General features: G+C 34.5%; 4 protein-coding genes across 4 annotated transcripts; 3 read left to right on the forward strand and 1 right to left on the reverse strand.

Annotated features, from left to right (window-relative positions):
• Positions 1–556: 556 nt before the first annotated feature.
• On the forward strand, positions 557–3,966 carry LOC132053100 (receptor-like cytosolic serine/threonine-protein kinase RBK2). Its single transcript, XM_059444944.1, has 7 exons — positions 557–1,336; positions 1,884–2,135; positions 2,227–2,381; positions 2,498–2,577; positions 2,654–2,789; positions 2,866–3,015; positions 3,141–3,966. Exons 1-7 carry the CDS (start codon positions 973–975, stop codon positions 3,300–3,302), a joined length of 1,299 nt encoding a protein of 432 aa, XP_059300927.1. The 5' UTR covers positions 557–972; the 3' UTR covers positions 3,303–3,966.
• An 834-nt stretch (positions 3,967–4,800) lies between these two features.
• On the forward strand, positions 4,801–8,376 carry LOC132053099 (histidine-containing phosphotransfer protein 1-like). Its single transcript, XM_059444943.1, has 6 exons — positions 4,801–5,048; positions 5,176–5,306; positions 5,407–5,475; positions 5,721–5,792; positions 7,196–7,268; positions 7,909–8,376. The coding sequence occupies exons 1-6, from the start codon at positions 4,986–4,988 to the stop codon at positions 7,957–7,959; spliced, it is 459 nt and encodes a 152-aa protein (XP_059300926.1). The 5' UTR covers positions 4,801–4,985; the 3' UTR covers positions 7,960–8,376.
• Positions 8,377–16,172: 7,796 nt separating this feature from the next.
• On the forward strand, positions 16,173–18,689 carry LOC132053102 (LRR receptor-like serine/threonine-protein kinase ERL1). The gene has a single exon (XM_059444945.1). The coding sequence runs from the start codon at positions 16,525–16,527 to the stop codon at positions 17,746–17,748; it is 1,224 nt and encodes a 407-aa protein (XP_059300928.1). The 5' UTR covers positions 16,173–16,524; the 3' UTR covers positions 17,749–18,689.
• A 5,149-nt stretch (positions 18,690–23,838) lies between these two features.
• On the reverse strand, positions 23,839–26,164 carry LOC132053103 (gibberellin receptor GID1B-like). The gene is made up of 2 exons (XM_059444946.1): positions 26,023–26,164; positions 23,839–25,307 (listed from the first exon to the last, which is right to left on the reverse strand). Exons 1-2 carry the CDS (start codon positions 26,059–26,061, stop codon positions 24,309–24,311), a joined length of 1,038 nt encoding a protein of 345 aa, XP_059300929.1. The 5' UTR covers positions 26,062–26,164; the 3' UTR covers positions 23,839–24,308.
• Between the last annotated feature and the right edge of the window lie 1,781 nt (positions 26,165–27,945).

A 27,945-nucleotide genomic window follows, 5' to 3' on the forward strand; every position in this document is an offset into this window, starting at 1 on the left:
GCTCCATTCTTTTTCTCTTTCTTCCACCATTCAGTGGAGTTCTCTTTTTCATAATCCCTGAAAATCTTCGTCCGTTTTTTCTGCGTTATGGGTACGTTGTCATCATGCATGTGATTTAGTTTACCCTATAAATCTTTAATTTTCTGTGATACTTTGTTCCTCTTAGTACTTCACAAGTTCACAATCTTTATGAATTGACAATTGTGGGACTATGTGTTTCGTTTATATTTATGGTGTTGCAGATAACTTCGTTCAGTTTCTGTTTTCTTGTACTTCTTCTGTTTCTAAAGACATACTATAGATTTCGTCGCTTTATTTGCAAATTATGAATGATTGGTCATCTTAAAAGCTTCTCTTTATTTCAGTTTTCTGGTGTTGAAACAAAACCATTCAGGATTTAAATGATTGCATCTCATATTCTCCTTTTCTTTGGTATGCATGATTCGGATAATTATAAGTGATAGTTTTTGTTACTTTCTCAGTTCCATTTTATTAATTATATATGATAGTCTAATAGAGAAGACAGATGTAAATTTTATGAAATCAGTCTTTTAAATGATTGCATCTCATATTCTCCTTTTCTTTGGTATGCATGATTCGGATAATTATAAGTGATAGTATTTGTTACTTTCTCAGTTCCATTTTATTAATTATATATGATAGTCTAATAGAGAAGACAGATTTAAATTTTATGAATTCAGTCTTTTAAGGTTCTAGTGTTGAGCCCGTTATATTTTTAAAACTATCAGTTCAGACCTACTATTTGTTGCAATTTTTGTGAATTTCTATACATAAATTTATGCTCGTCATTAAAAGTACTGGCTTATGAACCTTTCCTGCATGCTACATCCGCCACCGGAAGAAGTAGCACCTCAAAGTTAAAATTTTGAATATTTTAATAAATATGAATTCTTGAAAGTAGACATTTTGAAACACTCTGCAACTCTCTGCAAGGTATTTGAATTTCTAGACATGGACAACGAAAAGGTAAACGGTTCTCCTGACACTGTTTTGGAGGATTTTTTAAGGGTTGCAGTGTCAGAATCAGACTCTTCAAAAGCCAGCACTTCAGACTTGGAAGTTGCAAAGAATCAGAGAGGTGCTTCAAGATGGGCTGGATTTTTCGAGCTATTTCGAGCGAAATCGAAGAGATACTTGGCTAAAGATCCTCTAAATTCTCTTAAACTATCTAGTAAAAGATTTAGCAGCAGCATGAGAGAGTTTGTTGGGATTGTGAAAAATCCCATTGTTGATGATGATTTGAGTTACTTCAAGCCTCAGTGGAGGAATTTCACCCTCTCTGAGCTACAGGCTGCAACAAACAGTTTCCACCAAGGTTGGTAATCACTTCTCAATTCGATTCGCTTTATATCTTATTTCCAGAGGCAAAGCTAGGATTTTGAGTTTATAGGTTATGAATTTTAGAAAATGCTATAAGGTTCTTGATAAACTATTTATAAATACTTAATGGATCTTAAAACACACAAAAAAAGGGGTTTGAGCTAAAGCTACTAACGCTCTAACTCCGCCCCTGCTAAAACACCTTTTAAAGTAAAAGAAAAAGATCTATATAGAGGATACCAATTAGTTGATTATGTTTTCCAGGAATCTTTTAATCTTGTTAGAGATTTGTATACCAGTAGAAAATTTGGATAACTTCTGGTACTTTTTGCTTTTGTTTTTCAAAATTTTCTAACAAGTTGGTTTGAGATGAGCTTAGGATCAACATTATCAGTGATGATTCATATACACGACCCAAAAGATGATTGGGATTGAGGCGTAGTTCTTGTTGTGTTCTTAATGTTAATGTTGCTAACATAATAACTTAAAAGATACTCAATTGTGTACTCTCTAATGGTCAAATTCTGCACTTTTTTATGTAGAAAACTTGATAGGAAAGGGTGGTTATGCGGAAGTTTACAAAGGATGTTTAAGAAATGGAACATTTGTTGCGATTAAGCAGCTAACAAAGGGACCTCAAGATGAGAGAACAGGGGATTTTTTATCGGAGCTTGGGATAATGGCTCATGTCAACCATCCAAACACTGCTAAGTTGATTGGTTATGCAGTTGAAGGTGGACTCTTTCTTGTTCTTGAACTTTCTCCTAATGGAAGCTTGGCCAATATGTTTCAGAGTTAGTGCCTCTCATAGTCCCAAATTTGGCATCTAATCTTTTTCTTTTACTAGTAGTATATATCTTTACTTATTTGTTTAGTGTTTTAAAGTGTCAAAGCAGAAACTAGACTGGAAAATCAGGTATAAGGTAGCTATAGGAATAGCTGAAGGACTTCAATATCTTCATGAGGGTGGTCAAAGAAGAATTATCCACAGAGATATTAAGGCTGCAAATATATTACTTACAAAGGACTTTGAGCCTCAGGTACTATATTTGCTTTAAGCATCTAATCATAGAGCTAATAAAGTGGGCCACACTACTGAGATAGCTCATAAAAGCCGGGTGCTTGAACGTCTACAATTTTCTGGTTTCCGTTTCAGATTTGTGATTTTGGCCTTGCAAAATGGTTGCCAGAGCGATGGACCCACCTCACTATATCCAAGTTTGAAGGCACATTTGGGTTGGTATACTATTTAGGACTTCATCATTTTGTGTCTTGCTAATTCTTCTCATTAACCTTGCAATTGAGGCTGCAGCTACCTTGCTCCGGAGTTCTTAATGCATGGCATAGTTGATGAAAAAACCGATGTTTTTGCTTTCGGAGTGCTAATCTTGGAACTTATCACTGGACGCCGAGCTCTTGATTTCTCACAGCAAAGCCTTGTCATATGGGTATGCATTGACTCTCCTGCATAGTTTACTATGTCGGAGACAGAATCTGAAATATTTCTTCTTTGCGTTAATGTAGGCCAAACCCCTGCTGAAGAAGAACAAAATTAGAGAGCTTGTTGATCCTTTACTTGCTGATGACTACAACTTATTACAGATGAACCTCATGGTCTTGGTTGCTTCTTTGTGTATACATCAATCTTCCATCAGACGTCCACGGTTAAGTCAGGCAAATGCATGCTGAACACTGCTTGATCAATTTAAATTTCTAGTCTACATACGCAAGGCTATTTGGACATGTTTCTGATCAAACCACTCCTATCAGTTGAATTATTAACTTAACCCTGTATACAGGTTCTGCAGCTTCTTAAAGGCAACCGTGGCAGCCTAGATATTATCAGGAGATGCCGAAAATCATCCCATTGGACGAGGCACTATGAAGAACTCTTTAGTGCAGAAGAATGCAAAATGACCAGAGGTTTAAGTATGCGGGAACAAATACCAATTGAAGTCTGAGATGGCTCAAAACTGTCATATCAGATTGACAAAACTAGCAACACCGACCTTCACTTTTCTTCTCATGATTAATGGGAAGCATGGAGTTATGCCTCTGCTCTTGTTTCCGTGCCCTAAAGTACGAAAGCAAGTATCTACAGTCGGTCCGTGACCAACCCCTGGATACCAAAGTCATCCTCTAGATATTGGCAAGGGTAAACCATTGTCATTCTTCACACATTACATGGAGATCAATAAAGAGGTGACAATAGTCACTATACTTATGCGAAAGAATTTCTCATTTCTAAATCCTATGATGCAATTGGAGCTTTTCAGCAGAAACGAACAACACGATTCATGGAAAAGAAGCTTGAGAGCATAGATGTGCTCATATGCCTATGCAAGAGCTATGATCGATGCGATAATGTGGAAGACCAGGGAAACAAAAGCTATAAAATGCAGAAAAATTTAGCAAGAGTGGATTCACATCAGTAAACTATAAATGCTGTTGATTTACTCCCAGTCTCCCAGGCTGTGAATAGTTATGGTAGTTTATTCATTAGAATCACAAGCTAGAAATAAGCCCAAGAATGTTTCTTAAATTCGCTGGTGAGATACACACAAAAATACATGCAGAATCATCACTAGGTTGATGAATTGAGCATATTAACCTACCAAAGTTGGCTAGAGTTGTTATGTATTGAACAAAAATAAATGCATCACTAACGGTCAAACATAGTAAAAAGTCATAACAAACCCAATAGTTACTTGTACTAAAAACTAGTAAGCGTAATTCCTCTAAATAATCAAATATATTGATGTGGGAGGACTTATAGAATGGCATTAACATTGGCCTAACACATACTGAATAATCAAATATATTGATGTGGGGAGGAACTTATAGTAACATTGGCCTAACACATACTACTGAATACTAGTGCGCTAATTATAAGCAACTTTCTTAATTTAATGGAATATGAATTTTTTTCTGGCTATAATGACTTTACAAAACCTGCCTCTTACATCCAGCACTAATATATACTCCTAACAAAAAGTTATATCCTCCCTTATTTTTTTCTCTCCTAGGATTCATCCTTGAATATGAAATGAGCAAGTCCAAATATTATGTCTAAACCAAAAATTTATCTACCTATATTGCAAATTAAAATATTTTATTGGCTAACGTATTTTTATAAAAAATTACACGTTCAATGTATTTTAACTAGTGTAGACACTCTTTTTCATGTCAATGAGTTGATGCTTAAAGTAAACTTTTACTTACGATTCAATGTTATGATAAATATAAAAACTTTAACTCCATGTTGAATATTTTAATGAAATAAAGGCAATTGTTTGACAATGGTTGACAATTGTTTGATTCTTTCTAGCGAGAAAGGATTAAATTAAATCAACTCATTCTTTTAGACATAAAAAATTTGCGATAATACGAGTTATTATTAGGACAAAAAGTGAAATTTCTTTAATTGTATTTTTTCTAACATATTAATCATAATGAATGGGCCTTCTTTTTACGAAGTCAATTCCATCTTTAGAATAAAGTTCCTTCTCTACGCCTTTTCTCACTTATTTGCAATTTAATATTACTATATGAAATCTGTAGGTCTACTGCATCTGCTAGATCTGCAATTCTTGAAGTTACGAGTTTAAAGTTGGAGTTTTCAGTAAGTAAAATAAACCCAAATCATGGAAATTGTAGGGAAATTGCAGAAACAGTTTGCGGAGTTCATTTCAGCTTTATACCGTGAGGTAAAAATTTTTTCTTTTTCTCAATTTGTTTTGCATTTCTTTTATCTTGATTTACTTGTTGAGGCTTTTTCTGATGTGGGATTCTTTTTGCTTGTTCAAAAAACGTTTTTTTAATTAAAAAAAATAGGGTTTCTTGGATGATCAGTTTCTTCAACTTCAGAAACTGCAAGATGAGAGCAACCCAGATTTTGTATTTGAAGTAGTGTCACTTTTCTTTGAAGATTCAGAAAAACTTATCAACAATCTGGCAGCAGCTCTGTGAGAAATACTAAGTGTCTTCTTATAATTTTATTTTGTTTACTTGAAGTTGAACTATTGGATCATTAGTTTTTTTTTCTTTTGTGGTTCAATTGTACAGTCAACAACAGGTTGTGGATTTTAAGCAAGTTGATTCTCATGTCCACCAGTTCAAGGGTAGCAGTTCTAGGTATTCAATTTTTCCTTGGTCCCTTACACTGTTAGGTCTTTGTCATTGACTAAAAACTAAAATTGATGCTTGAAGAAAAATTTTATTTGGACTATTGTTTGAATATTTAGTCCTAGTGAATTTATTGTGATCAAAGATTAACCTACTTTAGATCATGTAGTAATTAGGTGATTGAATTGAAGTATTTCAGGAATTGTTAGTATCACGATTAGTTTGTTGATCTGAGTCTTTGTTATATTTTGCAGCATAGGTGCACAAAGAGTAAAGAACGCTTGTATGTCTTTCAAAACCTTCTGTGAAGGGAAAAACATTGAAGGGTGAGTTTTGCTTAACGCTTTTACAATTTTTGTCTTACTCTATCTAGCTGAATTAGGTTTGGGGTTTTCGGAAAATTTACATAAACAGATTTGGCTGCTTAGATATTTAGAAACAAATGTTGGAAATTTTGTTTTCTACCATGTACATCACATGTCATTGTGTTTTCATTAACTCATTGGTAAATTGCATAGTGATAAAGTGGTTAATAGGTATCAATGCATAGAAAACGTGATATTAGATATACCAATGATCACGTGGTATATTCTTGGTCATATGGAATATATGTTTATAGGGCATTGGCTAACTCAGATATTCTTTGATGCTAATATAGCTTTTCATTTTCGAGGGTCTATGTCTAGAACTTTCCAATATCTCTTTTTCAGATATGTACACTCTATTATAATTGCAATCACCAGTGTTTGTCGCGTCTCGCTGGCCCCACCCCAAACATTCTGTTATCTTTGTGTTTCTGTCTCTCTAATTCACCTTGTTGCAGTAACTTAACAAAATGAATCATGTCTTCTGGGAGTTTTATATATACAGTCTCGGCAGGTATAAGCAAACAAACAGATTTGAGCAGAGATGTTTCTGGCTGGTAAAAGATAAATTGAATTAACATGCCACTCCATTCTTGTTTATCTCTTATTAGTGAAGTTAGCAAGTCACAATAATAGACCACCTTCGCTAGTGAGTCTCTAAATTTTTACTAAATTATCGTTGCCCCTTAGGACAACGCCATTATCTGCGATCTGTGCGTAGATCTTTAAAAGTAGCATTGGCACTTGTTTCTGGCTCACGTTTGGTAAAGCTTGCATTATTTTCTTAAGCATTTTAAGTTCTCTTTTTCAACAATTTGAATACGAATGCCAACTTCATTGAAGCTTCTAATGGTAAAATCTGGGTCTTTTTGTTAAAGAACTCATTTAATTACTATTTTAGTATTATAGTGGATGAAATATTGTGCTTTTATACATGCCATTCTCAAAACAAAACAAAACAAAAAAAAACAAAAAAAAAATTGGAGAAACTTTTGAAAATACATGTATCAAGTGCTGTCTAAATACCAGTCACATAAGTCAGCTAGTAAGACCAATACAGGGGAAATAGGTAAATACATTTTGATGCACTTTCCTCATAGGAACTTTCAAACTCCATGAGATAACGTAAAAAGTTAAAGCCTCTAATTTATTAATTGCTTCCAAACATAGCATAATATCATCGAAATGGTTGTAAGAAACGACCAGCCCCATATTGTAACCTTGGTTTACTTGGGATTCAAGTGTTCATGCTGTCTTGTTATTGTGTTTGTTGCGTCTAAGTATGATTCTTTGTTTCTTGGGATGTACATGTGCCGATGAGACTGGACACGCTTTGGCCTTGTATAATTTTCTTCCTTTTGCAGATGTGTGCAATGTCTGCAGCACGTGAAACATGAATACTTTCTTGTGAAGAACAAACTTGAAACCTTGTTAAGGGTAAGTATTCTTTTTATGAATGCAAAGGATTTCCAAGTCTAAGTACCATTTTATTGAAGAAAATGCTACTGATTAATACTAGAAGTTCACTGAGTCACCACGGGGTTTCTGATGCTCAAACATCAAAAGATCTTTCACAAAGTATTTCATGATATAGTGGGACAGGATAAGTGTAATAATAGGTCATAGTATTTGATGATTTAGAACATGAGATTTGCCCTAGAGGCCAGTGTTTGATGAGATAGTGAAACTAACGAATTATCAGTATTGCCTTATTTGATTTAATGTTTGAAGTTTCCGACTCGTAAGTCGTAACTGCCTGGAAAAAATAGTCTTCTTGTCACTTACTCCTAGCCCTTTAACACTAGATCTCTAACATTGAATTCTCTTCCACGTGAAGAATATGGTTCAAATCTTCTTAGTCTTCGTTAGAAGATTTTGATTCCCTGAAGTCATATGCGTTTCCCAATAAGTTAAAGCTTTTAGCACCTTGTCTTTGATTTTCTTCACATTACCAAAGATTTCCCTCATCATTTTCCATATATCAATAGTTATTTAATGAAAAAAGTTTTTTCTTTTTCTTCCCGAAGTTTATAAAATCAGCTAAATTGTAGTTTTTTTTTTTTCCACAAAATTGCAGCTGGAGCAGCAAATCTTGGCGGCTGGTGGTAGGATTCCTGACCTGTCATAGGTGCTAATGATTTGACCACCACATACCTGGGACAAAGATAGTAGAGGGGAACATTATCATTGCAAATGAATTTCAAGATTTTGTGAGCTACTTTAATTGCTGGATTCTAATAGTTGTAGTCTTGTAGATGCAAAGAATTTTATGTGAATAACAGATTTCCCATATTGTGACATCAAAATTCCTTTCGACTTTTAGGTGTTGAGCTATCTATTGTGTTCTAGCTGACGAACACTTTTCTCCTTCAATGTTTATCGCAATTCACTTGGTAAAAGCTTCAGCCATTATTGAGTACTAGAACTTGAGGTGTTCACCTTGTTATATTGTAATGACAAAGTTGATGCACATGGGAGTCGTTGTTTTACTGATCTGAAACTTTTCATTCAACTTATTCTTTTAATTGAAATTGAGATTTTTGCCAATATCCTATTTTATTTTGCTAATTTTGAGTGTTGATACACCTGAGAGTAGTTGCTTTGACCCAGAATTTTAGCAAAGACGAATTCAGAATCTAAAACAGGTGGAATTAGACTGAACAGTGAACAACATCTTATGATATGTATCACTTTTAAATCTTTTTGTGTATGTATACATAGTTCGTGGCGAAAGCAATGAATTCAATTGAATGCGTCCGGAACCCACCTCTCCCGAAGGCAGAGTGGCAGACTAGTTGGAAGAAAGGGATTTGGATCCCCTCCAGTAGGGATCTGTCAAGTTCCTCCAGTGGTCCCCTAAAAAGAATTACACGTGTCCATTAATTATCTAATGATCATTTTTTGTTAACCAAATAACATTAACTTTCACAAGATTTCTCTCTCCTCTCTTCCTCTTCCTTTTCTTTTTCTTTATCTCCGCCAATCCCAATTTTTTTCCGGAAACAGGTTAGTTTACCATGTGCATGAACAAATAGGAGGAATTTCAAAAAGAATCTTATGATATGTAACCTCAATTTTAATACAAGAACAACAACATGTGTAGTGGATTTCATACAAAAAACTCAATTTCGTCCATGTGTATCCACCATTTTTCGTTCTTTGTCTTGTAGTGGGCCTTTTATAATTTTAAAGAATTCCCAAATTGAAAAGTTTTTCGTTCCAAAGAAGACGGAACGCTATTGCTGTCAAGCTTCAACACTCTCCTTATCTTTGAAATTTTATAACCCAAGTGCATCTTTTGAATTTTGTTCTCCTCTTCTTAAAAATCTTGGGATGATTTTTTCTTTAAAAAAATTGAATAGCGTCGGGTTTAGAAGAGCTTTTGTTTGGCGGGAGAAGAAAGGGCGGAAGTGAAGCCTATGGTTAATACCAATTAGTTAACACAATAAATCTAGTCCATTAAATAATTGAAGGGAAGGCACTGGAGGAACAGATCCCCTACTGGAGGGGATCCAAATCCGGAAGAAAGAGACGTGATATCTAAGTTTCATAAATGCGCACATTCCTGTTTTTAATTCCTTTACACTGTTGTCTGTACAAAGTAGGCTCATCTATCCAAAATTGATCACCTTAATATTGGTCCACAACCCTCATCTTAATTGACTGCAAAAATGTCCCACGGTTGTTGGGGTTGGTGCAATCTAAACACACACCTCTCCATGCATTTACTAATTCAGTTATCATCTAGCTATGTTTCGAATAAGTTGGCATATTTTTAGCACAGATATTTTGATCTTAAAAAGGCAAGTTACATATCTGAATCTTGAAGTATTTCAAGTGAAATGTTAAAGAGTACTTATAACTACAAGTAATTGTTCATAAAAAATGGGATTAGTTACTTAGCAATTAAACCTATTACACTATGTTAAAGTACATCGCTAATGTCAAAAAATTTGCACTTTCAGTTAAATACATATATTCCAAATTGAATGAAGGGTTTGGTAACATGAGTCACTGTAAAGACTACGTAATACATATATTTATAGAATTGTGTTAATTAGCAGCTCTGAATATATTAACCATGGCTATAATAAGTAATTAATGCCCATTTTGCACTTTGCTGGTTTATATAAAAAAAAGAACCCTTTTTAGGTAACACTGTAATGATGGGGAAAGTGGTTTGCCTTCATAATGAGAAACTGCTTATTTTTTTCGTTGAAACTTAAAGATGACTACTGATCAGTAGTAGTATTTTCTTAACAATTGCAGGTAGAAATAATCATAGCATTGTTATACTCAATTCATATTTCTGGCCAATGTCGGTTTATCCCGAGGAATGATCTTACAAAATCTTTTATATTTATTTACAGATTTTTGCATATTATATTTTATTAATTTCCCGAAGGATTATATGACAAAAATAATTTATAATGGACTACAAAATCATATCTTCTGTATGTGCCTGCAGTAAGTGTCCACAATTAGACTTTTGTTTGCCAAACATGATTCTTTTTCTTTTGTCCTTCTCTTTGTACCCTCGGCTAGTGGCGGAGTCCCCTTTCCAACGGACCGTCAATTAACACTTCTTCACAGAAAAATTACACTGCATAAAAAGATTAAAACAATAATAATGTACATATCTTATGTGTTAAATTCCATTATAAATTAGCTTTTGTTCGTGAGTTTACTTTTTTTTTTTTTTCCTTTTGATAAAAATCCTAACTCTCGTGCTATTTGATAAGGACAGTATTCTGTGAGGTGCCCTCTGTTTATGATACAATAAAAAATAGGGGATGATATCAAAGAAAATAAATTCGGTAAAAGTAATAATCTATTTGGCTAAAATTAGAAAACGCAATAGTGTTACGTGTTTTGTTTTCTTTTTTGTTGCTTGTAAAGCTTGTAAAGCACAAGCATTATATGATCCACAATATATTCCATCTGATGAAAGATGAAAGGAAGGGTGCTCTATTTTTTGTTTTTCTAACATTTATATTGATTTCTACATACGTGCGTAGTGTCCATTCTTTTCATCTTCCTTTATTTCAGTGTGAAGTATCTCCAAATCTTGGGCATCTTTGGCTTTTGTAAAAGCAAATGTCTGATAGCTCGATAATTGTAGAATTGGGCATGAAATTATTATTAGTCAATGATATAGTTGCAAATTGGGACATATTCATCATCTACTTATATCAGCCACCATTTATTAGCGACCTTTATACTTATTCTTTTCGAGAAAAAGAAAGAAAAAGAGGCTTTTGTTTGATTTAAGAATATTGGAAAAAGACGTTTCTGCTCTTTTTCTCATACGAAAAAGAATCATTTTGAAACTACTACTTTGCTTTGGCTTTAAACATTGAAACAACTTAAAAGGAAATGGTGGGGGATGGGAACCATAATACCATAACAACTTCTATTATGAAGAGTGACGTTTCATATCTTATGAAAAGCAAATATCATTAGTTCATTACCATATAATATGTGCTTGGGCCACATAATTAACTTATTATTAGCCGCTTTAGAATCTATTTTAATGCGACTCTCCCCTACTTCATCCCACACCACTAATAAAAACGGATTCATAATTTAAATTTTATAAGTTCGAACTCGAAATTTTATCACACCCAGTATAATTTGTTAGTTTCAAAATTTGTTTTTTCTATATTTATCTAGTAGATCTTTTAATACATAAAAACTAAGCTAAACTTGCTTAGTTCAGATGAACCCATAGGTTTAACACTAAAGCCGTCCATGTTTTTTAATTCTTAAAATATGACTTTCCGTTTGTTGCTCCTAAACGCACATGAAAGTATACGTGGTCGTACAAGTAATATAGACTGTTAAGTCCAGTTATCGATCTCACAGAGACTTAGATTCTACTGTTAAACTAATTCAAATCCGAATAAAACTATTCAAGAAATTGAAAATCAAGGTGTTTCTTGTGACTAAACTAAAACTGGAAAGTAAACAATTTATGATGGGTGTTTTTGTGACTGAGAGTATTTTGACAAAGACTGTAAGATTTATCAGATGAGAGAAAGTTCTAGGGTCATGGCTTTCGACAATCCAGTTGATCTTTGGACAATTCCACCTATTTTATTTCCTGGGTTACTAGTTGACAGGTTAATTATAACTTTATGAGTATCTTCTGAGTTGCTCACAAGCCTGTAGATGCTACTATAACGCCTATATTCCTATGGTCGTCAGAGGTAACAAGAACGCATTTACTTCTCGGTATTCAACTAAGCAAGGCTAAAGGGTATATTTCTATCCTCATTAGTGAAACGATTATATCGAACAAGCCCTATTTATTTTTATTACGCATGCAAATTCCCTATCTCTAGTTCAAATCACGCGCCACAGATAGTGTCTAACTATTGGCCAGATAATCAAACAATTAAGATCAAGAATAAATAAGCAACCCAAAATATGGAAATTTAATTGATAGAAATAGTCGTCAAACCAACTATCATGTCTTTCACCACAACCCTAGAATTAAGAAGTTTAGCTACTAATGAATCTTAATGAACAACAAGAATTCATGAATAATCTAGGGTTCAAAAGATGAAAATAAAATAAAATCTAGACAGAAAGTAATATGACGGCTTACAAGTCTTGGAATAATCCCAGCACGTCATTAAAAACGAACAAAACATCTATTTATAGTTTAGGGTTGTTAATCAAATAAAAGGGTCTTAATCCTACTTAAAATCGGACAAAAGTGGACATTCCCGCTTTGGCCACGCGTCGCGGGTCCAACACGGGATCTTCAGTGATTTTGCATCTTGAATTGTCTTTGAGCATAGCCCGAACAGCCATACGGGTGACCGTCTATTGTTATTTGCGTCATCTCTCTAAGTGCCACTCCGTGTTGCATCCAGACGCCGCGCAACGCGGTGCTCAATTCTTCCGAAGTGTCACAAGCTCCTGCTTGTTCACTCGTGCACAAGATCACCTCCGAATCAACCAAAGCGCTCGGTTTCCGTCTTAAATCGTACCTACACACATGAAATATAGCGACATAAGCTCAAATACGACGATTTCATCATAGATTAAGCGATAAAAGTCTTAAGAATGGGATGTAAAATGACACGAAACATAGATATTTGTGCCAAATATCACCGTTGTCTACAAATCTACCTGTTTATGTTACCTAAAGATGATAAATCTCCTCGTGCTCTGCCATAAGAACTTGGAGTCCGTATCATGGTGAAGATAAGGTAAGTTGATTCTTGCTCAAAAAAACGGACTTCGAGTTATTGGCTCGTCACAACCGGCGGGGCTCTGTCCCGGATTCACTGATTCAAGGGTTTTAGATGGGAAAATTCTCGATCCCAGACCAGGCTCCGATCAAGGCTTATAAAAGCATCAACCTCATCCTAAAAGGACTCCTTTAGCTTTGGGGTTGATTTACGTGGCTCAAGACTTTGAGTCAAGAGGCGCGGACTCCGCGATCTCTGGGTCGCCGAGGTTCCTTTTCTTCCGCCTCTTAAGAGTTGGGGATAGAAGACCCGCCGCTTTACCTTGAAATTGGAATCGGAAAGGGCGTAATCGAAGAAATTTCAATCACAAGAAAGAAAGCCCGAACGAAAGAAAGGGATGTAAAACGGTCCGCCTGGCCACTATGAATGAATATTACGTCAATAGAGTAAGTTGTTCTTTAAGCCCAAAATGGCATAACCAAATAATTGTTTTGCCAATGATGGGAAATCAACAGCGATGTCTTGGCATGTATTGAAAAAAGAGAGGCAGACTTTATTGATAACGGGCATCTCCTACGATGTTTGCACTCTCTTTAACAATTCAATGAATTCAACATAAAATAATATTGAAATCATCGTACAAACTAATGTTAATATTGGTAAATATCAAAAGTGAAATGATATTAAAACGCAGTAATATAGAGTTTTATGCTGAACGGCTTTACGCAAATGTCCTTTTTTTAATTACCATTTAACATTTGTCCTTATGTTTTAAAGTGTGTAAATATATATAGTCCTTGAGATAGAAGACTAACTCCTACAAAATTTTAGGCCGTTGCCTACTGTTTTCTTATAAAAAAAAATTTGTCTTCTCAAAATGAATTTTTTGACCGTAATTTAAAAGATCTATAAATTGAAGAAAAAAATGATCATATACTAAACCTTATCCCAAAAAGAAATAATTGGCAAAAATTTCTGAAAATTATTTTCCTAACCTCGATAATGAAACGATATCCCATGGAACTACTCCACGAAGAAGGCCGTAGGGCCCATTTTAAATTGGGGCCCAAAGAGTGGAGGCCCTAGCAAGAAAGTCAAAAAGACAAGAGGTCCTTCAAACTGCAACAAATCTCACCCTCCGTCAACTGCCCCTTTGCTTTTATTCCCACACAGTTCCTCCTTCTTGTTGACTGCAAGGCTACGACTGTACTCTAACCGCCATACTTATTGCATGCTTCTTATACCACTAAATCAAATTTGACTGGCAGCTTCTATATCAATAAAAATTTATCTGTATTCGATGTTAATATGGGGAGTCATAGTTTCGCTTACTAATTTGGTAGAACTCATAGTTTTAGCTCAAATCTTATAATTATGTTTAAACTTTCATTTAATATATATAGGGATAAGCACATTTAATATATATAATTCTACTATATAGTTTTAGCCAAATCTTATAATATAAACTTATTTAATATATATAATAAAAGAGAGTAATTTTATAAAAAAGGGGAAAAATTAATATTTTTTTCTTAAAAATCCAATTTTCTTAAAAATTTGAAAATAAATCTAGCCACATTTAGTTTTTAAAAACGGGTTTTCCACATGTTAAGAAAATAATTAATTTTTTTCAAATTTTTATAAAAATTCAGTTTTTTTTTCACATTTTGGCAAGAAAAACATTTTTCCGGATTTTATTTGAAAAATAAAAGTGTCCATTTTAAAAAATAATCAAGTTTTCCATATTTTTAACAAATCCATTTTTCCATATTTAAAAAAAAAATCATTTTTCAGTTTTTTTTTTCTTTTTCAAAAACGTTTATTTTTTTTTTTTAAAAAGGGTCAAATCATATCAACAAATTATTATATTTTAAAAAAATTAATGATTAAAAAAAAAAAGAAAACAAATAAATACACATGTAGCAAGGAGAGTGTATGTCACTCCTCCCAAGGTGAGCGTTTAGGGGGTAATTATTCCGTTTTAAATAAGTTTAGGTAACTAACTAAGGTGTGTACATTTATTGACCATGTATATATAGTGATAAAATAAAATATGTATATCAAATCATATCAACTTATTATATTTAATGATGTAATAAGGTGATAACTAACTAGCATTTATTGACCATGTTTAAGTGATAAAAATATATGTACAAATACTGGTTATATATCTATTGATTTGATGTAAATATCATGTTTAAGCTTCTAATTTATAGTGGAAAATGAAGACATGGAATATGGAGTTTCATCTCCTTTTTACTTAATTTGTGTAAGCATCCCAACCATGAACCCTTTACTTTTATGACAACTACCACTGGGAAATCTTTTGTGGTCCAAACTACCACTAGGAAATCAAAAAATTGAAAACTACACGTAAATTTCTGTCCTTTTTTTTTCAGTTTTTAATATGACAACGAGAGTGTAACTACACATTTATACCGAGGATAGTGATAAGATTACTATAAAAAATTGTTGACTTAAGTGTGCAATTTCTGAAGGGATTGAATCCAGGAGTGAGAGATTGTGGAGGTTCTAGAGTTATGACAAATTTAATTTAATCTAGATGTAATCTGATAATACATATGATCGAGTAAGGTTAAGTTGAACAAATACACAAAATCAATGCAATTAATGGAACAAATATTGCCCAAAGTTGAGTACACATGTAACATTTTGCTAAACATACACAGAGACTAGAGACGAGAGTAGATATGGAAACTATTGGAAAGCTAGTCATTTGGCAGAAATTAAAGACATAAGATTATTTAATTGACTAAAACTAAATACTATGTCAGTAGTCCACAAATTTATTTAAATTTTAATTTCAAATATGTTTGTTTTACTTTAACCCAATAATTGTCCAAACGGATACTTGAGGAATATCTTAACTATACTATTATTAGTACTAGGGAAAACTATAATAAAAACACACACAAAATGAAATACAAAGAGGGTTAAAAAAAACCTACAGTTTGATGATTGTGCAAGCTCAAGTTCACGTGGACCTCGTCTGAGTCACCTCAATGCCCCGAACCTGCTGATCTGTCAATCCGAACTCCAGCCTCGTGAGTTCCAGCTAGGCTCATATAACCGTTTGGCCTTCCCTCTTCCCGATAAACAAAACACAACACAACATTAACTATATCCAAAAAATAAGTAGAAAAACATTAACTCTGTACCTCCTGTCTTGTAAAGAGCAGAAAGTGACCGTAGAAAAACTATCTGCTAGTCAATTTCATTCACCTTCTTCTCTCCTAAGCCACCCAAAAAAAAAAAAAAAAAAACCAAATTTCTTATAGCAATTGTGTTGAAGAAGATTCAGCCATTACCAAAAAGCTTTTGCTTGTCTGTGAAGTTTTTTTTTTTGCCTTTTCTGTTGGTTTCCATTAAAGCTTTTGACACGAGAAGTTGTTGGCAAACCAAATAAAGTTTCAATCTTTACCTTATATAAGCCCCTTTGTATCATTCTTCTCTTCAGCTATACGGTAAATATGATACCATTCTTTGTTTTTTTGACTCCCCTGTTTTTCCTTCTGCAAAATAGTTTCTTTGTACATGGGATTTTAGACCCAATTGATTTCTTAGCTTTACAAGCGATTCGGAAAAGCTTAGATGATTTACCAGGTTCGAAATATTTTGCTTCATGGGATTTCACCTCTGAGCCATGTGACTTCGCTGGAGTTTACTGCAGTGGAAATAAAGTGATCGCACTGAATCTTGGTGATCCAAGAGCCGGGTCACCGGGTTTAACCGGAAATTTGGATCCTTCTATTGGGAAACTCTCTGATCTTGCGGAGTTTACAGTGGTTCCGGGTCGGATAACGGGTCCATTACCCGAAAGTATTTCTCAGTTGAAAAACCTGAGGTTTCTTGGAGTTAGCCGGAATTTTCTTTCCGGTGATATTCCGGCTTCATTAGGCCAACTTAGGGGGTTACAAACACTTGACCTTAGTTTTAATCAGCTTACTGGTAATATCCCTTGGGCTATTGGAGCACTTCCAACATTGTCCAACGTTATATTATGTCACAACCATTTGTCTGGTTCAATACCACCTTTTGTGTCCCAAAGATTAACCCGTTTAGACCTTAAACACAACGAACTTTCTGGTACCCTTTTGCCTAATTCACTTCCTTCATCACTTGAATACTTGTCATTGTCATGGAACCAGTTATCAGGTCCAGTTGATTATCTTTTAACTCGGTTGAACCAGTTGAACTACCTTGATCTTAGCTTGAACCGGTTCACTGGCTGCATTCCAGGAATCTTGTTTACTTTCCCACTCACAAATCTTCAACTACAAAGGAATTTATTTACTGGTCCGGTTTTACCCATGTCACAAGTGACAATACCAACGGTGGATATCAGTTTTAACAGGTTTTTTGGGGAGATATCACCATTGTTGTCTAATGTGCAGAATTTGTATCTGAATAATAACCGGTTCACTGGTCAGGTTCCAGCGGTTTTGGTGGACCGTTTGTTAGCAGCAGGGATACAGGTTTTGTATTTACAGCATAATTTTCTGACAGGGATTGAGATTAAACCAACGGTGGAGATTCCGGTTAGCAGTTCACTGTGTTTGCAGTATAATTGCATGATTCCGCCGGTTCAGACCGCTTGTCCGTTGAAAGCCGGGAAGCAGAAGAGTAGGCCTACAAATCAGTGTGTGGAGTGGAAGGGGCAAAAGGGTGAAAAAACAAACAATATTAAAGGATAAATTATGGTTTGATTGTTCTTTTTTATTTGATTCATTATTTAATTTTTTCCTGTTTGTGGTGAAATTATTATGGGGTTAAAAAATAAGAAAGTAAATGTGCATAAAGGAGAGAAAATTCGAGTAAAAGTGGGGAAGGGTGGATTGACCGTCCTATTATTTTTATGTTATGTTTTCTATTAAGCTAAAAAAGTGTGACTAACAATTTTGGCATTTCTTTTTTGTAATTAGGTTATAATATTTTGCTGCATATTCAATTTATATTGGGTTCCCATTATATCCTTTATACGGTTTTCAAGTTCAAGGAAATTATTTCTATCCTTTTCAATTTTGTTGTTGACAAACAGATCAAGGGTTCCTTTTCAAGAATGATTGTTTTATGTGTACTCTCTGTGTATGTTATTGAGCTTTGGAGCAACAAAAAATGTCTTCGTGTGATTCAGGTCATGAATTTGAGTCGTAGAATCAGCAAGCTTGCGTACGTAGGCTAGTGGGAGACTCATGGATTTGAGCTATGAAATATACTTGTGTCATGATGGACTATCTACATCACGTTCTCTTGATGTGCGGCCCTTTTAGTTTTCTCTGATCTTGCATGAACCAGAAGCTTCGCCCACCCAGCTGCCCGTTCTCCAAAGATGTTATCTAACGTTCAAGACCTCAAGTGTTTGGTGGGGTATGTGTATGTGCCGGTCTAGTGTTGATGCTGTCTACCTTTTTCCTGTTTACAACAACAGAGAGAAGATATGCTTTTTCTAGGTTTACGTTTGTTTGGATACTCAACTGACACAGACAGACTATACGTTACAAGTCTACATAATTGGATATTTGGATTGACAGCCATGTCCATTAACATCTCATGTAATAATCGATTAAACATAAGTTCTCTCTTGTCTGCCTGTCTTAATTTCCTCTTCCCTTGGTGTAGGAGTTCTTTTTGGCTACTCTACTCATCTGGTGCCCGGAATTTACATTGGGATATGATTAAATTTGGATTAGTGCTGGAAAGTTCCCCAACAAGGGTAAAGCACTCTCTAATTGTGAATTCATACTGGGCTCGAATCAGAGACTTTTAAAGTAGAACTTACTATTCCATACCCTGACTAAATCGGGCTAGGAGTTTGGCCTTTGTAGGAGGGGCTGTTCCCTTGTAGACATGGTCTCTTTTTTGGTATTTTAAGGAAAACCTACACTCTCTTTATATATGTTAGTATTTGGTTTTAGTTTTTAATTTTATTATTCATTTTGTTTCACTTTGTTTGACATTAGTTCCTTATTGTTTGTTTAAAAAGATAGCACATTTCTATAGTTTTCTTAATGAGAAATTTCTAATCACTTAAATGTTATATGATATTTTTAAGATCACAAGTTTCAAAGTCTACTTGTTAAACTTCATGTCAAGTAAAACTGTGTCAAACAAAGTGAACGTTGGAGTAGAATATTTCACTATACTTGATGCCTTACTGTTAGGATTGACCAATTGAGGCTAGTTGTTTGTTTAGGTTGGTAAAATTGAGGTTAGGCCCTTATGAGTACCACGTTGCGGCTTTGCATCTATTTCAAGGTAGGCCAACTCATTCATTTTCAGCCCATTTATGCAGCATTCTGTAATTTCTCAGAAATTGCTTACATAAACAATCTTCACATTCTGCGTTATTTTGTTGCTACATATGAAAAGTACCAAAGGCGTGGTGTTTCAGCTAAATAGACATGCTGATTTTTTGTGTATTTGGGGATCAATTTTACGCAATGCATCATAATTACACGATAGGTACAGTCCATGAGAAATTAATCAGAGTCACGCAACGCCATAAATGCTTCAAGGAACACATACTACACCAACCTGATGTGTAAACAATACAGAAGATCTTTTGAACAATTATGTTACTGAGTGTCAAAAAATAAATATTGGATGGTTCTTATAATCCTATCCAAGATTAGCAGCATGTTTTCTTCTTCTGTCGATCCAAAACTTAGTACTCCCTCCATCTCATAACTTGTTCACATTACTAAGAATATACGTTCCAAATTACTTGTCAATTTACAAAACCAAGATAGCATTTATTAAATCTTTCCCATCTTACCCTTAATATTAGGTGTTCTTAAAAACAATCAGTATTTATTAGAGTGTAATTTCTTGGAGAGCGATAAGGGTAAGGTAAGAAACTACACTTTTTATTTATGAGTTCTTAAAAGGAGTGTAAAGGGGAAAATGGACAATTAATATAGGACGGAGGAGTACCAAAACAGCTGCTTTTACATAGGATAGAGAAGGATCCCGACTATAAGGTCAATAACTTATAAGTGGCCTCTGATTGTTGCTTCGAATCTAGTCTATTCAACTTAATCCCACTACTATAATAACTTGTAAACAGCCAATTACATGTTTATTACAAATGTGGAAAATGCTTACTGAAAAATGTGCAGTATTATCTATGCTAATTGTTAAATGTGATGTATCCTGACAGTTTTAAGTTTTAAAAGTGTGGTGATGAATAGGCTTTAGAATTGTAATTACAAATCCAATATGGGGTTGCAATGGGCTAAAGCCAACTTAGCAATTCCTAGGGTTGCAATGGGCTAAAGGCAACTTAGCAATTCCTGGTCCCTGGACAACTAGTTTCTATGAATAATATCACTCGTCTTGGCTGATTTACGCAAATGTAGCTTTTAGAAAATTACCTTTTTAATCAGCTTTAGACTTGAGTGTAATGTTTGCCCATATATTTTTCAACCTTACACACAAAATATTATATTATGATCAAACGTTTGTTGTAGGGCCAATTTGCAGGATTGGCCTTTGCTGGGGTGGTCTTTAATTTTTGTCCCTCAAATTGGTGATTTAAAAATCCCTTGGTTTCGGGTTAGAACCCCCGCTCAGTTAAAAATTAAAAGAAATTCGCAAGGCAGAGTTTGGATTCGCAAGGCAAAGTTTTGCATGCTTCAGGCAAAATTTCAAACTTGGGCAAAATTCTGTCTTGCAAATCGAAACCTCTAGACCTTGCGAAATTTCTTCCTTTTTTTTTTTTTTTTTTGAGCTGGGGTCGAACCCGTAATCTTTAATATTGTGAGTGCGGTCAAAAATTAAAGTTAATTCACCCCAAAAGAAGGACAATCCACGCAAAAAAATGTTGTTATAGTTTCTCCAACTTTAGACGAATGAGAAAAACATTGGGCCTATGCAAACCGAATGTGGACAGCAGATTAATCATTGGGCTTTGCATAGATGAAGTTGAATGGGCTGAAGTCAGATAGATTGAACTGTACTACTAAATTATTTCCTTTTCGAAATTTATCTACCTTTTTTGTTGTTTTTCATGTTGTGTTAACATTATCGTCAAAATCAATGATGTGGAGGTCTTGACTCTTTAGCTCTTGGAAAGCATAATTAGGCTCCATTAATCTCTTAGTTATAACTCTTTCTTGGTTTTATAAGATCTATTTATCTAAGTCAAAATGCCTTCGGATCTAGAAAGCAATTATGCAGTGAATACATTAGAGAACTTGAATAGAAAAAGACCAACTTAAGTTACAGTGATTCTTTTGCATCGTTGCTGGAAACTGGATAATAGAGGATTCTTGATGAACTAATACAGATGAGGTACATAGGTGAGTGATTAATCACCGGGATTTGTGAGACTAGAAAGGCGCAATCTTTAAGTGATGAGAAAGAAAATTAAAAAGAAAATAAAATAGCTTTTGTATTTTAGAGAACAAAAAAACTTAAGAAAATTTTGATAACCTGTTGTGGGAGGTAAATGTTACCTGATAGTGTAGAAAAATTGTACGCTGAAAGTGCACAAAACTTAAACTCTTCGGCATAATGGTAGATTTGAATATAATGTTTGCTTATTTGTTACTCAAATCTTACAAACAAAGTATTATTGCCGTCTAAGAATCTTTGTACAGTGATCCAAATGATCAACAAATTGTACATATATGGTCATTTTACTAAACTGTTGTTCCGAAAAGGAATCATCCACGAAAATTTCACAATTTCAACTGGGGACATGAGTCACATGACCATGTGCATAGAATATATCCTTCCGCAGTTTTTACCTTGAAAGCAATAAATATAATTGAATTATTTAAAAATATGTATTTATGTTAAATTACATGGCATAAAAGTCAAGGAAATAATGAAATACAAGTAATTATATTGATGCTCTATGCTCATTAACTTAAAATATTTGGTGGCTTTATGTGTGAAGGCGAAGGTAAGGGTCAGGACTCAGGACATAAGAAAATCCAAAGGTCGGACAAGCAATTCAACAACATTATTCTTATTTGTCAACATTAGCTGCTACCATTAATAAGCACAAACAAAAAGACCTTTTGATGACAATGACTTCACCTTGTCCGTAACCCACGTTTATGTAAACTTACTTATTCAACATCCAGCTGTTAATCCCTCACAAGGCGACAACAATGAGCTATTTATCAGTTTCAAGATATCAAATCGAATGAGTTTTGGCAGCATTTGAGGTTCGATCGAAGCTTTTATTCCATACAAGAAACCTCTAAGCAAGAAGCACGTTATCACTAAACTACTGCTAATTAATTGTACATTAAAAGAGCAATCAAGTGCAGTAAGCTCCCATTATACACGGGTCAGGAGAATCACCGGATCTTATTAAATATGTATGCGGTCTTGGGATAACTAGGGGAAGTATGGAACCCTGTAAAATATATGTTTGGTGCCTTACTCTGAATTTTGACGAAAAGATATTTTGGCGACTTGAACCGCTGAGCTCCTAATAACACATCGGCAACTTTTACCAAGAAATTAGGAAAAGATAGCATCATCTATTTTTGTCCAATCATCGGAGGATAAAAATTTACTGATACCCGGTATTTTCACCAGCTTAATAAATATATAACGTGTGCCTTCACAACACTAAGTATCACTAAACTACCATTATTAATCAGTATATACGTACAAGGCAACTACCAGCAAGAACTCTTCACATGCTATGCAGACGTTAGGAAGAAGAATCAAACCACATTGCTTATGTACGCAAACTTACTTTGAGTTTCTATAAGTAGGTGTTTTTGATGCATACCGTGACCTCCTAATCACACAATGATAATTTATACCGTTACATTAAGACTTCCTTTCTACTATTAATTAAGACGCACAATCTTCTTAATTTATCACTTAATCTTGATAAATTAATATCGTTTAGTGAAAATATCAAGTACAGATAAATTTTGGGGAGTATACTACAAGCCTACAACCAAAAATCTCAAATAAATACCGTTTTTAAAGTCTCTTGTCTAAACCCCAACGTACGTATTCCATATTCCGAAAAGACCCATACAAAAACAACACCAAGATATGACAAGAAAATGAGTCCATCAACGTCAAGAATGGCAGGAAGTTCATTAATGATGACAACAACTATGAATCATACTCCTCCAATCACTTATTTTTGCATAATATATACAAAAGTACACTTATTTTGGTCCACCACTCAACCCCCAAAATTTGGGCGTCGCCTTTATGCTGCTGCACGATAGCAACTTATAATCCTTAGTGGGATACAAAAAGCAAGTATTTTCTTCTCTTTTCCTAAAAAAGAAAAAAAAAAAATACTTACACGCGTCCAATTTTAGCTACTACAAATTAATAATTTCACCTAAAGGGTGTGGTTGTTGTGAAGGAAAATGATTTTCGAAAAATAAGCGTTTGCTAACTTTCTTGTGTTCGGTAGATAAGCAGACAATACTATTCAAAGAGTACTAGTACATAATCTAGGCATATACTATTGAGGTGCGGTAAGGTGTGGGGGTAGGGTGTATTGGAAGATAGAAAGAGATTGTGGAACTTGTTTTTTCAAGTTCCACCGAGATCAGGGAAGTCATTTTCCTCATTCTTAGTAAAAAAATGATTTTCCAACAAAATTATTTTTCAAAAATTTTAAGTAAAACCATGGGAAAATTGGAGAACGATTTCTGAAAAATATTGTCTTCCAATACCAAACACATAAGAGTCTTAAATTAAAGTGAGAACATGAATCTCTTAGCCATGATTAAGTGCTAAAAAATTATGTCAAAGACAGTCTTATATTTAATGTTTTGGTTCAAGAGAGCTGAAGGATCAAACTATGACTAACAGAGAGAACAAAATGTTTATATTACATCTCTAGAGCACAAGTATAACATACAAAGTAAGTTGCCACAGCATGAATTTTCCAATTCATCTGAAGTAATAGCCAGATGCTGAAACCAAGAAAGCTACTACCTTACCAATACTACCACTTCAACCCCATTACTACAGAAATTCCCCAAGTAAGCTCAAAACAAGATGCTTCTTGGAATCACTCTAAGTCACAATTCTAAGGAACCAGATTTGGCTGACTTTCTCACTAAATACCTTCACAGCTTTTACGACAAGAAGACCATAGAACTGATCCATAAGGTGCAGGTAGTCGTGTTAACACAAAGGTCGACGAGCAAGGGTGAGAAGTATCTACGTAAATCGTCTAATATACACGATATATATACTAGTACTAGTCAAGTTCTGATATGTATTAGCTGCCTGTGATTGAAGTTAGGTAAACCTATGAACAGACAGGATGGATGAAGCTGGTTATCTCCTTCATTAGGCAGCGAAAATGGTCATTATTAGGCAAGAAGTAGAAACCAATTGTTGCTAGCTTTAGATATAGTAGATTCACCTCATGCCCTAATTCCTGCAAACCTTTAACATAAGCCAATTGCCAATCTTGAACAAGATCCAAACCAGCCACCACAACTAGGCTCTTTGGGAATTTAAGTCCTTCGAGGCTTGTACCTCTTGGGCCAAATATATTACATGCTGGATGGTCTCTATCTTCCCCTTCTGGTAAATATGCCCTCCAGTACCAATCCCTGTCTTGAACTGTAACAAAAAATTTCTCATCCAATCTCTTTTCTGATTCAGTCCTTTTTTCCCCACCAAACATCGGATGAAGAAGAATATTACCCGATACTTCGACCTGATCTTCAGCAGCCCTTACAGCAACATGGTGAGCGATGTTACCACCAGAACTATCACCAGCTAAGTAGACATGAACTTTTCCACCCTTCCCACTTCGAAGCCACGTTCTTGATTTTACCCATTTAAGAGCAGCCCATCCATCATCATATGCACAAGGGTATCGATGTTCAGGCGATCTTCTATAGTTCACAGAAACAACCACAGCCTTACAAATGCTAACAAGGCGACGACAGAATGTGTCGTAAATAGCACTATTAGCTGAAGAATGAGTAAAACTTCCACCATGAAAGAAAACAATAACCGGAACAATTTCTGTGGTGCTCAATGGTTTTTCAAGCTCTACTTTACCCCATTCATCCTCATTGTCAGGAGCGGGTCTATAGACACGGTTAAGCAAGCTTGTCGCCCTATCAACTACATCAAAAGAGTAAACCCCATCAACTGGAAACGAGTTCGCAGAGACCTTACGCTCTAAGAACTCAGCTAAATCGCGATTGAATGTTCCATCAGGCCGGCGAAGCATGTTGTAAGCCAGTTTGAAATTGGAGATGAGAATCCATGTATTAAGTGGAACCAGCCTCTGTCAAAAGGGACTTAAAGTCTTAGTCTTTAATACATTACAAAACAACTACTACTGCTTAAATGACCAGTATTTGTTCCTTTCCTTCCTGCTTATGTCAGTTTTAATCTTTAAAAATGCCGACGTTTGCAAGGTAACTCTAAAAGAGACATTTTTGAGGATCCGATGGGCGATAAAGATTTTAGAGAGTCCGAGCAACATGGCTCTAGGGTACTAGAAACAGATTGATCAAAGCAAATGCACCTTTTGCAATCCACAAATAGTTATTAGCAACAAAAAAGCATTTGAAAAAATATTTCTTTTTTGCATAGCCAGAAAAGGGAGGTGTGCTAGATTGGGGGGGAAAATCAACCTAGAAACCTCAATAAGAGAAGAACAAAAAAAAAAGGAAGGATAATTTTGTAAAGGGAGATAAATCGGTACAAATATGCCAAAAACATAAAATTGAAACAGACACATCCATAAGCAAAGCTCATATCCAGAAATCAACGTTAAAGATTCATACTTTTAGCCGAATCAGAGTTTGGGTTCTCAGAAAACAAGAGGTTTTATCTAAACTCTTTGGTAAAGATTCAAATAAAAACGTGAATTGTACATGAAATGATCCTTCAATTAGAAAAACTAACAAAACACACAACACTGCAAGAAATTATGCAAAGAAAAGGTCGGTAATAGATACTTAGAACATAACAATTTGAACTTTCTTTAAAAATACCTTAGATTCAGCAGCGTTAACTTCATTACCACCTGCCATGGCTACTATGCAAGAATAAATCTTTAGAGACACTTAAAAGGGGGCACTAATACTTAAAAAGATTAGCTTTTGAGGGATCATAATGCAAAAGAGAGACAAGGGGTCAAATCGAGTGACTCCTTTTAACTGTTGGTTCGTTTTGGGTTCCAAAATAACAGTTCTGAGACAAGAACAGAGTCCCAAGAAAAGCTAAGGCTAGTGAAACACAGAGCTTATAATAGAAAAGAATCGAGAAATATTACGTAGAAACTGAAATATATAAAAAGAGAGGGAGACAGAGAGGTGAAAGAGGGAGAGATAAGGGAAGTAAAGACAGTTAACAACATACAAAAAAAAAGGGATTACAAGGAGAGAGAGAGAGATGGGCATGGAGTCAAAAAGCAAAGAGACGATACACAACAGAAACGACAAAACAGGATGCCAAAATATACACTGTTTAATATGACTCACCATTTCTTTTCGTTTTTTATACGTATATGGTATCGTGAATATTATTGACTCGATTAATTAACCTGAAAGGATGGAGATAACTAAAGAGCTTCCTTGGATTGGCTTATTTTAGGTGCTTTAAAAGTCAAAATAGTTTTTAAGCATTTTTATACTATTTGGTGAGATACAAAATATTTTTAAACACTTATTTTTAAGCTAAAATAAATAAGTTAAAAGTCATTAGTTAGAATTCCTAATTTAAGTCAAAAATCATAAGTCTATCCAAACAAGATATAGTTCTCATCCAAAAAACTTGCTCGATTAATTCAGATGCTTTTAGCTTTCTTTATTCCTAGAAGTAGAATTCAAAATTTCACATTTCACCATACCTTTTAATAATGACCCACCCATTAATTTAAACACATTTTAAAATAAATCCTCTCATCTTATTTATGGTAATTTAAAAGAATGATTTTGAGAGTGGATGGTGTTGAATTTTTAACTCAGGTTATTTTATGAGTAATTTAAATTTTAACAAGTTTTGGCTTTCCACCTTAGAAAATTTGCTCTTGAAACAAGAAGGGTTAAAAATTCAAGATGACCCATTTTTCCATGATCATTGGCTGTAATTTCCAGTCTTTATCTCTGCTGAACAAGGAAAGAACAAGAGAGAAAATAATTTCTTTCTTTTTTCCTTTTTAGTGGCAGGGAAGAGTAATTTCACTATCATTTTCCTCATATATATATATATATTAAATAGACCCAAGCTTGGAATCAGGAATCATAAATCAATTTTGAAACTCAGGTATATAAAAATTAAGATACTAGTAATATATATGGAATTTATAATATAACTTATATAAGAATAAGAATGCGACACATACAATAAGATGGTCCAATCCAAACAAGCTGTAACTCTAGCTTTCCTTGCGTGCGGCCGACGCCATGGCACATGGTGACAAAATGTCATCACTCTCTTCTCGCCTGGTTGTTGTTCATTGACCAAACTACCCTAACTATCTCAATCAAACTACTTTCGAGTATGACACATGTTTTGTCATTTAGCGTGAAGAGAGAGAGACTATGAGCCCGTTTGACGGCTTTTTATAAGTTTATTAACGTTTTCACTTTTTTTGAAATTTATCACTACTGAAATTAGAAATTTTTGCTGCTTAAAATAAAGTTTCAAAAAATAATCGACTCCATTTAACTTACGTTATCTAAAAGAAATTATAATTAAAAATGCTTATTTCAAAAAAAAATGTTTGATCACCCCAACTTATTTTTTTTCAACTTATGTTCGCAAAGTAAACAGGTTTATGCCCAATCCAAACGCCTATATGGATTTTGTCGTCCTTTCCGTCTATGCATTTAAAATAATCTACTCCTTTTTATCTCAAAAGCCACCGGCACGTGTCAGCTCTTTAGGGTCCCACCATAGAACACTAGGATGGG

This window comes from Lycium ferocissimum, chromosome 4 (assembly GCF_029784015.1).
Source record: "Lycium ferocissimum isolate CSIRO_LF1 chromosome 4, AGI_CSIRO_Lferr_CH_V1, whole genome shotgun sequence".
NCBI lineage: Eukaryota > Viridiplantae > Streptophyta > Magnoliopsida > Solanales > Solanaceae > Lycium > Lycium ferocissimum.